General features: G+C 36.3%; 1 protein-coding gene across 1 annotated transcript; it reads right to left on the bottom strand.

Annotated features, from left to right (window-relative positions):
* Positions 1–192: 192 nt before the first annotated feature.
* LOC141676568 (putative methylenetetrahydrofolate reductase (NADH)) lies at positions 193–15491 on the bottom strand. The gene is made up of 11 exons (XM_074482239.1): positions 14768–15491; positions 14071–14131; positions 13904–13986; positions 13166–13339; positions 4571–4744; positions 4383–4483; positions 4178–4289; positions 3728–3808; positions 3454–3631; positions 622–956; positions 193–534 (listed from the first exon to the last, which is right to left on the bottom strand). The coding sequence occupies exons 1-11, from the start codon at positions 15161–15163 to the stop codon at positions 427–429; spliced, it is 1803 nt and encodes a 600-aa protein (XP_074338340.1). The 5' UTR covers positions 15164–15491; the 3' UTR covers positions 193–426.
* Positions 15492–16933: the final 1442 nt, after the last annotated feature.

The following is a 16933-nucleotide window of genomic DNA, read 5'->3' as shown; positions in this document are numbered from 1 at the left end:
ACTTTTAATTATTAATATCTTTAATTTCGTATTAATATTAAATATAAAAACTTTATTATATTAAAATACTCATAAATACGAATTAACATGATTATATTTAATCTTATAGATTAGACATAAATTAATAGTCAATCGCTTAACATGAATAGTGTCCGAAGTCAATATAAGAAATGTATTACGGGACGGAGGGAGTATTTAGAAGTCTGGTAGCTAGTCGCATTCTGAAAGTCAGATACAAACTCATAACACAGTGATACATGTATGAAGCAGGGGACAAACACAAAATTTAAAGAATGAATCTTATTATTACAGAACATTGAGGTTGTACTAGAACTGATTAAGCACAAAGATGATGATAATAACAGTTTCAGTAAAACCATGCAAGTGATGGCCGATACCTGGCAGTAGTAACGGGCAGGAGGATGTTTAAATGTTTACTTCCTCAATCTTCGAAATTTGTTTGAAGACGGCAAATATATCACCAGTGATGTAATCATTATCTACCAGGCTGACCAAGTAGTAACTGTTTTGTATCTGTAACCAAAGTTTTATATGAGAAAACCAGGCCGGAATTTTTATATACCAAACTCCATATCATGCTAAACAACTGATAGCACTAACCTCATGTAGCAATTTTCTTGAAGCGTCGTCTTGAGTGTATAATTGTGCCCATGCTTTAGACCATAGTTCAAATGCCTCATCCTTCCACACTAAGAAGCTGGAAGGATCCACCACAGTTGGTTGTATGATTTCCTTTGAAGGGAAGACACCCCATGTTACCGCGTTCACCTCACTGTTGCTCATGTTAGAAACCCAGCTTCCCTTTTTATCCACAGCCATATAGGTGAGTGATGTGAAAGCTTTGCATTTGTCGACAAGAGCCTCTAATTTCTGACTGGAGCAGAACAACTCTACATAAGCCTTCTGATAAACATACCCACCTGGGCCACCCCATCCTGCAGACCGAGTACCAAAACAACTTCATTAAATTTAATCTCGTCTAGAGAATGCATATCGGATGTGCATAATAAATCTCCCTTGTGACTTTGAGGAACCAAGAAAAACAACTTCAATGATATACTGCTCCAGAACACAAGTCGTTTTGTAAGGGTAATATTAAGAAATAATTGGTAATATTAAGAAAGAATTGCATTTTGGAATCTTTAGTTTTAACCCAAAATCAATAATATATATCTATTTTTAGAAATTGCAGTTTGCATCATTTTTTTGAAACCCAATACAAATAACACCCTTTTTGCCTAATTTCCTTTTGTTGGACAGGGGTAAAATAAGAATTTCAGCTATAAAAATAATAAAAATATATTTTATATGTTCTAATTTTGTATTAAAAATTGAATTATATATCTATTTTTTATTTTTGAATTTTTGAGTCATACTAGTATTTCAACTTCAGTTTTTATTATATGGTGTTAATTCCAAAAATTTATAATTTCACTAAAATTAATTTTACAACATAAATTTAAACATTAATTTTGATATATTAAATTTAAATATTAAATCCGCTGCATCACTTTTTTTAGTATTTGACGTTATTATTATTTTAGTGTGTATTTAAGGGGAAGAATTCATTATTATAAATATTTTTAGGTTTTTTCGAGTTATAACTACTAAATTTATTTATATTTTATATTAAAATTTCAATTTTACCCTTCATTGTTTTAGTTGTTACTGTCAAAATGGTACATTTTGCATACGAATTGAGAGTTAGAGATTGCAAACTACAATTTATAAAAATAGGTATATAATATTGATATTGAGCCAAAACTAAGGATGTCAAATGCAATTATCTTTAATACTCTAATACTAATAATCAATCGAGCAATGCTAGGTTTCCCAAATATTTTTCCCAAAATTTGCTTAAATGATGTGACATGATACATATTAAATTTTAATTTGATACTCATATTTACACACACATGATCACATAATATTAATAAAAAATTATCTTTTATACATGACACGTCATATTTGGAGAAAAAATTGGGGTCCTTAGCATTTGGGAGTAGAGCTGACAATTTGGTATAAGACACGATAAAATGACACGAGAACGATACGATATAAATGGATATGTGTCCAGTTTTTTGTATACGAACACGAAAGTACACGACACGAAAGAACACGAAATCTAAACGATTACGGATATGTGTTTACCCTTGAATACACGACACGACACGAAAGTATACGAAATAATAAATTTATTAATATTTTTTTAATATTTATATATTCATTTATATAAACTTTAATATTATATGTATATATACATAAAATTCATATATATTTATAAAAATATATCCAAAAATATACCGTTATCTGTAAATATATATATATATATATATATATAAAGTTCTATGGAGACCACGTTTTCATCAGAGACCTTGGAGACCACATATGTTCTGCAATCAAAACACTATAAAATATATTATTTGTGAAGTATGTTTTACGAGTATCACTAATTCATTAAAATTATCGAAAATCATTTAAGTTTAATAAGTAGAATGTGTATGTTCTGCAACCTGAACCAATGTTCCGCAACCTGAACCAATGTTCCGCAAACTTAACATGTTTTGCAGAATAAAATATTTTTGTAATGTTTTACATGCAGTACATATATGATATTCAAGATTTTGAATAAAATAGGGATCTTTGTAGAGCATGATTCGCAAAATTCTCCCTCTATTTTTTTATTTGTCGCTTTGACTTTTGCACGTATTTCAATGTGGTTTGACTGGCTAGTTAGAAATATGATTTTAAAAATTTTCTTTTTGTGAATTAAAATATAAGTTGTCTACTTTTATTTACAAAAAGAAAATTTTATAAATGATAATTTTAACTAGCCAGTAAAAGAACATTGAAATGTGTGCAAAATTCAAAGCGACAAATAAAAAAAACAGAGGGAGTAATATGTTTTGCAATATTTAACTTGCAGAACATAGGTGGTCTCTAAGGTCTCTAAAAAAAGTGGTCTCCATAGAACTTAACCCTATATATATATATTTAATATATATATATATATAAATATATAAATATATATATGTAAAATTATATCCACCTATATAATATTTTATATATTTATTAATTAGTTTATTTACTTTTTTACACGAACACGAAACGATGAGTTATTGATACATATTTATTCTTAATATACGAATGCTAAATGGGTCGAACATATGTTTGCCATTCACTACACGGAACACAAAAGTACATGATACGAAAATATACGAACGATGTGAATTGCCGGCTCTACGGGAGAGTGTATAGACCGTTATACAGGGTTTAAAGTTTCAAATAAGTTCTCTAATAATTTGGGTGCCTTATTTATCGGCATGACTCATTGGTTATCATTTGAAATAGTGTTTACTGTTTATATTTAAATGACTGGACATATGATAGCAGAAGCAAAATGAGCAGTAGATACACGGACATCAGATTTACCAACAGATAGAGAGTCGGATTTTAATCCATTTACTGCTGGTTGGCTGTTAATTGTGAGAAAGCCCTTCAAGTTAATATCTCCAAGCTGCTCGCTGATAATCTTAGTCTCTGGCTGAAGCCCATCCAACTCCGACCAAGGACTACTTTTCAATTTTCCCATGCAGAACATGTTAAATCTCTGATTTATGACAGTGGCTTTAGAATCATTATCGATAACATCATCACATTAAGAAATTCAAAAATAGGATACACTACCACAGGCAGGCACACATACCTCATAAATATCTTCAATATTCTTTAAAGGGACAAACCATTCTTGAATAAGTTTCTTATCGCGTGAACGTGGGCGCATGAACTGTGCATGAGCAGAGAGTGATGATTATGCTAATGTTCAGTATCATGTGGCCGCAGTAGTGGCTAAAAATGCAAGCTTAAAGACTGCCCACATCTATAACCTTTATCAATAAACGAAATATTATAAAAGAGAATTTTGCAGCGCAACACTTGTATGAATCTTGTGCTGAGGAAGATCTAATACATAGCTTAAGTTGTGCTAATCAAATAGGAATACATTAACCTCGCACGTGAAAGTTGGAGTCTTGGATAAAATCATTAAAAGTCATTTCTATAGAGCTGAGTTTATTTGGAACGTCACCATTCTATTTTCAGCAAATTATCAAAAGGTTTACAGCTTATATACTTGAATTGGACTAGTTGGGTTTACCTGATGATCCGCCATTGCTCCATATGAAGCATTACAAGAATCACCCCAGCGACCATGTGGGTATTGCTCCCAACCTTTTGTCCTTGATATGTAGCTCTTTGGACGATTAGCCCTGCATAGTTCAACATAAGATTTAATATATATATGATTGTTTTGTAAGTTGTCATTAAATGCAGTAAAAACCTTTTTAATTGACACTACATACCAGAATATTGGGCGAACATTTTCTTTAACACGAAAAACATTGGTTGGCCGTCTCCATGGCAAAGGCCTTGAAATTTTAGACTCTTCAATCAGTCCAAGATTCTATAAACGTGAGTCAGATATACATATCACACACACAAACATTTTAAATTAAAAGGAAAAAGACTGCTTGTGGATATGATAAATAACCGTTAATATTGCCAGTGCTGATTTCTCCATATTTAAAGTGTAAAGATGCAATTGCTTAATTCCTGTAGCCATGATCTTCTTGCACATTTCAGTTCCAAGGTGGATTCCATAAGCTCTGACAGCTTCTTCATTGTCCTTGATGGATTCCAAAGCATCTGTAACTTCAGCTGGTATCTGTGCCAAGTATATATATACATTGCGTTGCACAAAACTTTGAAAGCATCGTCGTATGAAAACAAGTACCCACAATATATACAACATGTCTTTCAAAATCTTCCATATATTAGACAGTCTGGATATTAAAGGAAACTAATTTTACCTAAGTTTCAAGTTCAACTGAGGATTAAATCTCCTTAAGTACTTTTTAATCATGCTAATCTAGTACAGAAGTTTCCCTTTTCTTATTAATTATTGACAAAAGATATTACAAGGTACTGCTACGAATGTAGTGCGCATGTACTAGTGATCAGACCCTGTAATTATATATTATTACATTTTGAACTTATGTTAGCCCACATGTTTAGGGCTTTGGTTTATTGGCCCATTAGGATTTTATGTAGGTATATATATACCGAAACATTTTACTTTTAGGACACGCTTGATTATACATTTATTTTTGAGAATAATATATTGATTGTTCTTGGAAAACCGTATAATCTTAGCACTTTTTATATCGTTCTTATATTGTCCTACATCAAACTAGCATCAGAGCCTAAATCCAGAAATTTTTAGTGTTCATCGAGTTCACTGTTCACGTGCACTGTTCACAGCCGTTTATTGTTCACAGCCACAGTCGCGTCTACTGTTCATCAATCGGAGCCTAATTCTAATAAGCCACCATCCCCCTTACCGGACACCATCTTTCACACCAACCGCTGCCGCGGCAACCCTAATTCCCAATTTGTGAATCCCTAATCCAGCCAGTGTTATCGAAAACATTAAGCGCACCGAGGCGCAAAACTCTCTAGAGCCTAGGCGCACGCAAAAGCGAGGCGCACTTCTTTGAAGCTATGCGCATGTTTTACAATTTTTTTTATTATTTAGGATATATGTATATAGGTTTATAACATAATTACTTCATAATATATTAAATCACAATTTAAGCCAAAAATAACTTAATTTATCCTTTATAATATATTAAATAATACTTTTAGAGGGAAAATTAAAATTCAAAATTTATGTTTCATTGACAGAATTTCAGGCTTTCAGCTCCCACAGAATTCCAGGCTTCCAGCTCCCACAGAAATTGCACGTGAACTTGTACAAATATGTGGGGTTTCGAGTGGCATATTTATGAGCGGGATCAATAGCTTTGTTAGTCATCTTTAATTAACAATCTGAAAGATAAAGTATAAGTAAACTTTAAGTTTATATAATAAACTTTAAGTATGTGCATGTGAATATGTATGTGTTATATATTATATATGGGGACAAGGAGCAGAATACAAGGAAGATAATATATACATATATATATGTATATATAAACATGTAGACAGAGAAAGTAAGTGAGAAGATACTTACTTTATTATTAGGGTTTGTGCTGACTGTTGAATGCCGCTATTCAGAAGATGAGAGGAGAGAACGGCTAGGGTTTTCCCTTTTAAAGTCGTTGAAGCTGAGAGCCTGATATAGCCTTTTTATTTGAGCCTAAAATTCTTTTTTTTGTTATTCGTTAGTACTTCTAGGCCTTAAAAGTGATCCAAAATTCTTTTTTTTTTGTTATAGGTTAGTACTTTTGGGCCTTAAAAGTGGCCCAATAACATTAAATATCTTATTAAGCGCTTAGCTTCGCTAAAGCGCGCTTTTCTATCGCTTCGTGCTTAAGCGCGCTTTGTGCTTCAAGGCTAAAAGCGTGCGCTTGATTGAAGTTGTTTCGCCTCGACATATATGAGGCGCTAAGGGTGCGCTTTGCTTCGCTTTGCGCCTAGGCGTGCTTTTCACAACACTGAATTCAACCCAGACCCAATTGCAACCAGATCCGACCCGACCCGGTTGTAAATCCCTTCTTTGCTCCACAGGACATCGGAATCACCACTAGACGTCTGCCGCCGCCGATTCAAGCTGTTGCCGCCACTGTTCCGCGAGGAAAGTCATCACAGCCTCCCCTTTAGACATCTGTTCGCGCATCCATCAGCTTGTGTGTGAAACAAAAGGAGTAACTTTAAGTTTTATATACATACACACATCCCATATCTCTCTGTACTACACCATGATACCCACTACTATTCCCCTGGTTTAGTAAGTAGCATTTTTTTTCTCTTCCTATTATTAGGTCTTCTTTTATTGCGTAATTATATATCGGTTAATTCATATATTAAAAAAAAAGAAAAAAAGATTTTCTTGTTTTAAATATTAGGCTCATTTTCCATATCGTTAGAGTATTTCATTCATATATTAGTAGTTAATTCTCTTGCACTATTCGTGTGAACTTATTCTCTTAGTTGCATATTATTCCATATTAGTTGCATATCTCTTGTCCCATTTATTATACTGCTTTGAGATTAGCGATAACATTTGTGGCTGAGTCATAATTTAAGTTGTTTAATTGATTCACTGTTGTGTCTCAGCGTTGCATTTAGGTAATCATGGGAGTTAATACACACAATGGTTCTAACACCGACCGTCCTAAGCCAACTTTGGCTCAAATTTTCGAAAGGATAGAAGCACTTAGTACTGGAATGACATCTATGAAAACTGCGTTCGAAACAAAGTTCGATGAGGTGCATACTAGGATAGATCAAGTGGAACATGCACGTGTCGAGGACCGAGATGAAGAGGTGGTTGATCCACCCCTACGTCGCGAACGTGTGGATCCTCACATTTATAGGGATCGTGAGCGAGAAGAGGGTTACCGTAACTACAGGGACCATGACCCATATGACTATCAGCGACACGATGTGTCTAAGATTAAGGTCGATGCCCCTGAGTTTGATGGGAAATTTGACCCGGATGCCTTCACCGACTGGTTAGCCAGTATTGAGAAGTTCTTTGATTGACATCAGATGGGTAATGATCATAGGGTTAGGTTTGCTAAGATGAAGCTTGTGAAGCAAGCTAACATCTTCTGGAGTAGTATTGAGAGAGACCTCGAGCGCACGAGACAACCGCCTGTTAGGCACTGACCTGAGATGAAGATGCGCTTGTCTCGATAATACCTTCCTTGGGGGCATAAAGATAGGCTGATGGAGCAATTTGATAACCTTTACCAGGGTACCATGCCTCTTGTTGAGTATATCAGTAAGTTTAGGGAGTTGCTCCACAAGTGTGATCTTAAGGAGGAGACTCGCATGACCCTCGTCATGTTTCACAATAACATGCGGTCGGATCTTCGACAACATGTTCTCATTAATCAGATGAACACATTATAGGATATTTTTCCGGTCGCATTAGAGCACGAGTATCGATTGAAGGACCCTTATCAGCAGAGGAGTTCTTCATACTTGAGTCAGTCAGCGAGTCGAGCCGCCCCACAGAGTCGGGCCATTTCTGTGTCCTAGGGGACTTCTCGGGCTAGTAACAGCGTGAGTACCCCTACTCGATAGTCCATAGGTAACTCCACTCTTACGTGCTTCTACTGTAAGGAGCGAAGGAATAGGTCGTTTGAGTGCCCGAAGAAGAAGAGTGTGAACCATATTGGGGCAGTTCCAGATGGAGCAATGGAGGGAGAGGATGATCTTGATCTTTATGAGGAGAACCGTCCCCTTGATCCCCCGGACGATGAGGCTGAGCGGAGCCTACAGATGGTCCAACATCAGTTGAGTGTCATGCGATGTATACTAATGTGATGGAGGAAGATTGGAGGAGGACTTCTATCTTCCATATCTTCAGTAGGGTTGGGGGAGTGTCGTCTAAGGTCATTATTGATGGGGGTAGTTGTCTGAATGTGGTCGCCGAGATCGCAGTTGCGCGGTTGAAGCTGAAGGTTGAACCACATCCACATCCCTATAGTGTCGCTTGGGTCAACAAGGTGTTTATTCCTGTGTCCCACAGATGTCTTGTACCGATCCACCTTGAGGATTATGAGGAGAGTGTATGGTGTGATGTCCTTCCCATGGATGTTGCTCATATACTCCTAGGGCGACCTTGGCTATATGACCATATTGTGACTCACTATGGGAGGCAAAACACGTACGTGTTTATGCATAACGGGCAGAATGTCACCTTGCGACCTAGTATGCCTCGTGAGATTCCTGGTAGTGGGCCGAAGGTCAACATCGTACCTACACAGCCAACTAAATCTCTCCATATTCTGACGAGGAGTGAGTTTGAGAGATGTGCTTTAGAGTCTAAGGTTATATATATGCTAGTTGCTAGAGAGGTGAGAGACGCACCCGTAGAGCGGGATACTGAGCTTCCTAGGGATGTTCAGCAGATTCTTGATGAGTTTGCAGATGTCATTCCTAGTGAGCTACCCCAGGGTTTACCACCTCTTAGAGATATCCAGCACGCTATAGACTTAGTCCCTGGATCTTCATTACCTAACCTGCCGCACTATAGGATGAACCCTATCGAGAAAATTGAGATGAGGCGACAGGTTGAGGAGTTGTTGAGTAAGGGCTTTGTGAGAGAGAGTCTTAGCCCTTGTGCTGTGCCAGCCTTGTTCACGCCAAAGGCTGATGGCAGTTTGAGGATGTGTTGTGATAGTCGAGCTATCAACAAGATCACGGTGAAGTATAGGTTTCCCATTCCTAGTCTTGATGACATGCTAGACATGATTGTTGGAGCTCAGTTATTCACGAAGATTGACTTACAGAGTGGATACCAACAGATTCGTATCCGAGAGGGAGATGAGTGGAAGACTGCCTTTAAGACCGCATATGGGCTTTATGAGTGGCTAGTCCTACCGTTTGGGCTATCCAACGCCCCAAGCACGTTCATGAGAGTCATGTACCAGGTGCTTCGTCCTTTTATTGGCAGATTTGTTGTCGTGTATTTCGATGACATACTCATCTACAGCCCCACGCGTGAGGAACACTTATCTCACTTGCGTCAGGTTCTGGCAGCTCTCTTACATGAGAAGTTGTATGTGAATCTGAAGAAATGCTCTTTTGTGCGTGACTCTGTGATATTCCTAGGATTTGTCGTTTCCAGGGATGGGGTTTCCGCTGATCCTGAGAAGGTAAAGGCCATTCGAGAGTGGCCTGAACCTTCCAATATCCATGAGGTGCGCAGTTTTCATGGATTGGCTACCTTCTATCGAAGGTTTATTAGAGGCTTTAGTACCATTATGGCTCCCATTACTGACAGCATGAAGAAAGGGGAGTTTGTTTGGTCTAAGTCAGCCGCGAGAGCCTTCACCGAGGTAAAGGATAAGCTGACACACGCTCCTGTCCTTACTTTACCGGATTTCGGTAAGGTCTTTGAGGTAGCGTGTGATGCTTCTGGAGTGGGTATAGGTGGAGTATTGAGTCAGGAGGGCCATCCTATAGCTTTCTTCAGTGAAAAGCTAACTGAGGTCAGGAGGAAGTATACCACCTATGAGAGGGAGTTCTATGCTGTAGTTCAGGCGCTTAGGTACTGGCGACATTACTTGTTGCCTAAGGAGTTTGTGCTCTACTCCGATCACCAGGCACTACAACATATTAATGCTCAGAAGAAGCTTAATCATCGACATGCTAAGTGGTTTGAGTTTGTTCAGGAGTATACCTTTGTGCTTAGGCATTGCAAAGGTAGTGAGAACAAAGTCGCTGACGCACTTAGTAGGGTGTCCATTCTCCTTAACACTTTGAGTGTAGAGGTAGTCGAATTTGCACATATGATCCAGGACTATCCTTTATGTCGAGATTTTGGAGAGATATATGCTAGCTTTCAGGATCCTAGTTCTCCGCCTTCGAGAGAGTTTTGTATTCATGGGGGATACCTGTTTCGAGGGGTTCGCTTGTGTATCCCTAATACGTCTTTGATAAATCATTTCGCTAGAGAGTTGCATGCGGGAGGGCTAGCTGGTCATTTTGGTCGAGATAAGACCATTGCTATTGTCGATGATATGTTTTATTGGCCTAGTTTGAAGAGGGATGTCGCTCGTATAGTTGCACGGTGCCGTACTTGTCAGACGGCGGAGGGTAGGAAACAGAATACGGGCTTATACACTCCTCTTCCGGTTGCTCACATTCCTTGGGAGGACCTTAGGATGGATTTTGTGTTGGGGTTACCTAGGACACGTAGTGGGCATGACTCAGTCTTCGTTGTTGTGGATTATTTCACTAGAATAGTTCACTTCATTCCTTGCAGTAAGACTGATAATGCCCCTCATATTGCATCCATCTTCTTTTGTGAGATCGTTAGGATATATGGTGTTCCGCTGACTATAGTTTCTGATAGAGATGTGAAGTTCGTGAGCTACTTCTGGAGGACTCTTTGGAAGTTGCTTGGGACTAGTCTCAAGTTCTCCACCGCCTATCATCCACGGACCGACGGACAGACTGAGGTCGTTAATAGGAGTCTAGGTGATTTGATTAGTTGTCTTATAAGAGAGCATGTGTCCACTTGGGATGGGGTTTTTCCTACAGCTGAGTTTGCATATAACAGTTCTGTTAATAGGTCTACGGGTGTCAGTCCTTTTGAGGTCTATATTGGTCGTCAGCCTAGGAAGCCCGTTGATTTGGTTCCACTTCCACCTGCATATAGGTCTAGTTAGTCTGCAGAGTCTTTTGCACGTCACATTCATGAGTTGCATGCTGAGATACGTCAGAAAATTAATTTAAGCAATGAAAATTATAAGTCTGCTACAGATGTTCATTGCAGGTTTCAGGAGTATAATGAGGGTGATCAGGTTATGTTGCGACACCGAAATGAGAGGTTACCTCCTGGTGCTTGGAAGAAAGTACATGCTAAGAGAACGGGTCCATTTCGGGTTCGTAAGAGGGTTGGTACTAATGCTTATGAGTTAGATCTTCCTAGTGGTATGGCGATTGGGCCTGTGTTTAATGTGGAAGATCTTACTCCTTTTCATAGACCAGCTGGCATTTATCCCTCTTCTTCACTTTCTTCACCTGTGCCATCCACTTCTACACCAGCTCCTTCGAGCTCCATTGATCCTATATCTACCCCACCAGTACTTGTGCCCCCTGCACCCCCTTATGTTTCTTCACAACATATAGTTAATGTGCCTGTTGATGTTCTTGATGAGAGGTATGTGCCGACTCGGCGTGGTGGTGGTTATCATCAATATTTGGTTCATTGGAGTGGCAGGTCGGTGGATGAGCGCACCTGGATCAGCGCTTCAGAGTTTCAGAGGCTTGCTCCTGATCTTTTCCAGCGATACACGGAGTTCAGTTCGACAGAGCCGAACTTTTCTTAGCAGGGGAGAGTTGATAGGGATCGGGTCCTATAATTATATATTAATACATTTTGGACTTATGTTAGCCCACATGTTTAGGGTTTTGGTTTATTAGCCCATTAGGATTTTATGTAGGTATATATATACCGAAACATTTTACTTTTGGGACACGCTTGATTATATATTTATTTTTGAGAATAATATATTGATTGTTCTTGGAAAACCGTATAATCTTAGCACTTTTTATATCGTTCTTATATTGTACTACATCAACTAGTAAATATATTACAAATCTAATTTGATAATTGATCAACAGTGGTTTGTCCTGAAAGTATAAAAGTAACATATTTAGTGGACTCGTTCACAGGAAAAACTAAATCTGATACTATCAGATAGTAATATTTTGAGGCATTTGTTAAAGATATATAGTTCAATCAAGTCCCTTTTCTAACAGCATTGATATTTTAACTGAAGAAAGCACAAGCACAACAACATATGTATAAGATCTTTAATATAGAGTCCTCGCATTTTAAAATTCTGCAGCATAAGAATAACATCAACATTCAATTGAAATAGATGGTGAATTAACTAATATGCTAAATGATGGACACGTTAAATATTCATAGAGCTTGCAGTGGTTGTAGAGAGGATGAAAAGGTCTATTTCGGTTCATTTGCACTAAGGTCCTCATGGTCGGGGCTCCGGATGACACATTAATAGGATTTAAAAGCCATCAACCAATGCTGATGCATTATTAAAAGTTTTTTCTAATCAAGTACTTTTGTTCCTTAAGCTGTGCCATGTGAAGAGTAAATTTACTTATTAATCTTCCGGTTGGAGAGGGATTCTGTATATGTTATTTGCTCTGTAGAGAAAGTACCTTGGCATGTGTAAGCAATTAAAGATATTTGTTTTGATATTTGTTCTACCTGATATTGTTTAGAAGTTATAGATAATTAGATATCATGCAATTTAAACAAATAAAAGCTTAAAGGCTTACAACCTTAACTTTAGTAGAGATCCACCATCTATTACAATTATTCAAGCTCAGAAATACATTTCATAATTGCTATTTGAATTTTTAGAAAAGTTATGTAAATGATACCAAAGTAATGCTAATCCCGGTGAAAATTCTCTTGACTAGAACTGTATGAAAACAATCCTCTGGCTTAAAGCCTAGCGAATCTCTTCATAGTTATAAAAAGGTTGAGGGTTTATATATGCCTCAATAGAAGCATGGGTGTGCAAGTACTTAATTGTATGAAACCAAATAAATTATATACTTATTGCAGGCTCAAATTTGCAAGACAGCATACCTTAGTTTTACAAAACCCAGTCATTCGGATGAAACCCTTATAATTGTTGATGGGCATGATTCCAGGAACTATTGGAATAGTTATTCCGATTTCCCGACAGTCATTTACAAACCTAAGGAAAATATCTGTATCATAGAATAATTGAGTGACAATAACATCTGCTCCAGCTTCTACCTGTAAATCAAACACAATCAGTGAAGCGGGCTACACAGCCATAAAGTAGTCTAAGGTTTTTAAGGAACATAGAAGTTCTTGACTAGTGCACAGACTGATAAATCACAACTTAAGTTTATGATTAACAATTTAGAGAACATTTAAAGTTCACATAGATTCACTGAAAGATATTAATCTTTATCTAAATTGCCAAGAGAAAAACTGTATGTGTTCAGCATAATCTGTAGCACCTGCTGTCATTTTCTTAGCATTGTACGAATTCCAATTTGACTATCACAACTCACAAGAGAATATCATATACATCAAGAAGCATAAAGTCTATAGCATCTGATAGAAAATCAATTCCCTAAATTCCTTCCCTAAATTCCTTCAAGTGATTAGAATCACAGTTTCAGTAGAAATTATCAGGGAATATGAGGCAGCAGGTTTTTGGGGGCATAAAATGAAAAAAATTCTGAGCATTGTAGGGATATCCCTGTATAACAAAATTCTGCAGGGTTTTTCTAAGACAAGTTAAAGCAAGCTCTTTTAAATGGGAGTAAAACTGCAAGGTTAAGTAGTTACCTTTTTCTTTAGGTAAGCCAGGTCGTTCTTATAGCTCTCTAATGTAGCCTCTCCACTACTCTGTATTACATCAGGATGTCCCTCTGCAGGAATTTTAAAAGGTGGTTATATGGAAAATCCATATAGAAGTTTAAAAGTTATAATAGTGAAGCAAGTAAAACTGAGACCTGGATAGCCAGCAACAGTGATGCCAAAGTAGTCACTGTATTTAGATCGCATGTGTTTGACCTGCCAGAAAAGGGAAACTTCGAATTGTAAGACATTTGAATGCTCTCTATATTAGTAGATTTCAAGTAACACATAATAGTAATGTATTGCACAATTGGTGGAGCCTTATGCAGCTGATGAACACTTCCCTTTCTAAGTAAAAACTTACACAATAATCTCCTACCAAGCTTATGTTTATTAGGATATAAAATTAACGGAAATACACTTCCAGAAAATGTCTGTTTATAAATTTCTTCTATGTAAACACTTCCATCTCCAACACAGAGAAGCACACGCACATAAGCAACACCCTGGTTTTAAGAACGTTATAGGCATGGACTTATATCTCATATTAGTTTTGGCTTCAATGACATGTAAATTGAATGCATAGCTTCCACACACTTACACTAGCAACTTCAACAAATACAAATTCCAGCAATTACGAAAAAGAATACAAATATTCTTTTGACAAAACCAAAATTACGAGGTCAAGATCAGAGATGAGGAATTCTATTCATATTAGGTTTTGAAAACAACACTAAGCCAAGATTTAAACAAAATGTTTCTTGAATTTCATTGAAGCTACAAATAAATTCCAAAAATTACGAAGCTAAAACAAAGAAATAACAACAAAAAAAAGCGAGAAGTTCAACTTACGAGATCAAGAGCACACGAAAAGCCTCCCTTAACCTGCACAAACTTATCCTGTCCATGAGGCGGATCACCACGTAGCGCGAGCACATTCTGAATCCCACTGTTCTTAATTGTATCCAACGCATGATCAATTTTATCAAGAGGCATATTAGTACACGTCAAATGCATCATAGTCTCCACACAAACCATGTTCTGCATGCGATTCGCAATCTCGAGAGTTATATCAGCCGTGGTGCCACCTGCTCCCCATGTTATATCACAAAATGTAGGATTATACGCCACCATTCTCTCCATTTTGTCGAACAAATTGTCCACGCCTTCTTCTGTTTTCGGCGGGAAGAATTCGAACGAGAACACGACGTTGTTTTCTGAGGCGCGGATCTTGTCGATTACCTTCATGGTGATGTTTGGTGTAGAATGTCAATGTTTATTGGGATTATTTGTATAGAGGCATTAGGGTTTGATATGTTAACATGACACGAATAACGATATTTTATGGACAAAACACAGTAGCACGATGAATTTGAGATCTTTGTATATGTAAGAATCTCGAGTTGGCGGTGTCGGTGGAGGGTATTGAATTGATATATTGTTTGAAAATAAATGGTCACATTTTCTACCAGATTTCGCCCCGGTGACTTGGCATACTTCGGCCACTACTCTTGTAATTTTATTGCAAACATCTATGGCTCAATTAAGGAAGAGTAGGGCTACTTGTTGATCCAAATTGATATAATATTATTCCTGGAACTCATAAGTGCTCCATGTCTGTAACGAAACAAGAAACCCATCACCCCTCATTTTAGTTATCCCTTTCCATCACGACCGTTGGATCATACTCATCAAATAATCAGAACCGTTAGATCCAAATACTAAAAAAGTACACTCCACAAGTTCTCAGGTTCGAATCCCGTCAACAACAAATATTTATATTATTATTTATAAAGATATATATAAGTTTTGAGATTCGAATCATGTTAACAACAAATATTTATATTATATATATATATATAATTTTCAGATTCGAATCTCACTCACTAAGAACAAACATTTACATTATTATTTATTTATGAATAAAATCTAATCAATCATATACTATTTGTACTATTTGAATCTAATTTGAAATTATAATTATATAATCATTATTTAGTATTAAATTATTTATATAGAATTTTAATAAAATTATATAAAATAGAATTAAAAATATATAAATATTAACTAAGACCTGTGCATCGCACGGGCCGTAAACTAGTACTAAACTATAATAACCGAACAGGGGTATAATTTGTAGTTTGGTTAACCCTATTTTTGGTTATCCCTTTTGATTACGACCGTCAGATCTCTTAACCAAATGATCATAACCGTTAGATCCGAATATTAAAAAAAATACAGCAACCAAGCTTACAGGTTCGAATCCTGCCAACAACACACATTTTTATTATTATTTATAAAATTACAAATAAATTTCTAGTTTCGAATCCTGTCAACAACAAATATTTATAAATAAATATACTAACCAAGTTCACAGATACGAACCCCGCCAACATCTAACATTTAATTATTATTTATAAATAAGGTTAATGGTTCAAATCTCATCAAACATATGCTATTTTATACTATACTATTTGATTTAACTTAAAATTATACACAATCAAATTATAATTATATTGTTATTAATTAACGTATTTTTTTATTTATATTAGAATTTCAATAAAATCATATAAAATATAAATAAAAAATATAAATATTAACAGAACCCATGCTTCACACGGGATTTAGTTAGTAATATATAAAAACAACTAAATATTTTGAAATATTTTTTAGAACTCTTTTCTGGAATCTAGCATTTCTCATTAACAAATGTAACCTTTAAATTCCTACTAAATAAATTTGATGTGAAAATTGAAATCATCAAAATTGAAATATATATAAATATCTTTTTAAAATTTATCTTCTTTGTTTTTACATTCGAAGCCTGGGTGGTGAGAAAAACAAAGTCAATATAAGCATAACTTGATACATAAAGCCCAAAAAATGCAAAAACTTCAACATGTTCGATGCTTCTTCGGCCAAATATGATTCTAGAAGAAAAAAGGAGGATGAGATTTCTTAATTTTAGCTAAATCTTATAATATATTTTTGAGATAATGCGAGACTTCATCTATATTT

This window comes from Apium graveolens, chromosome 8 (assembly GCF_009905375.1).
Source record: "Apium graveolens cultivar Ventura chromosome 8, ASM990537v1, whole genome shotgun sequence".
In the NCBI taxonomy this organism is placed as follows: domain Eukaryota; kingdom Viridiplantae; phylum Streptophyta; class Magnoliopsida; order Apiales; family Apiaceae; genus Apium; species Apium graveolens.
The sequence above is the reverse complement of the archived record's forward strand: the minus strand, read 5'-3'. Positions and strand labels throughout refer to the sequence as shown.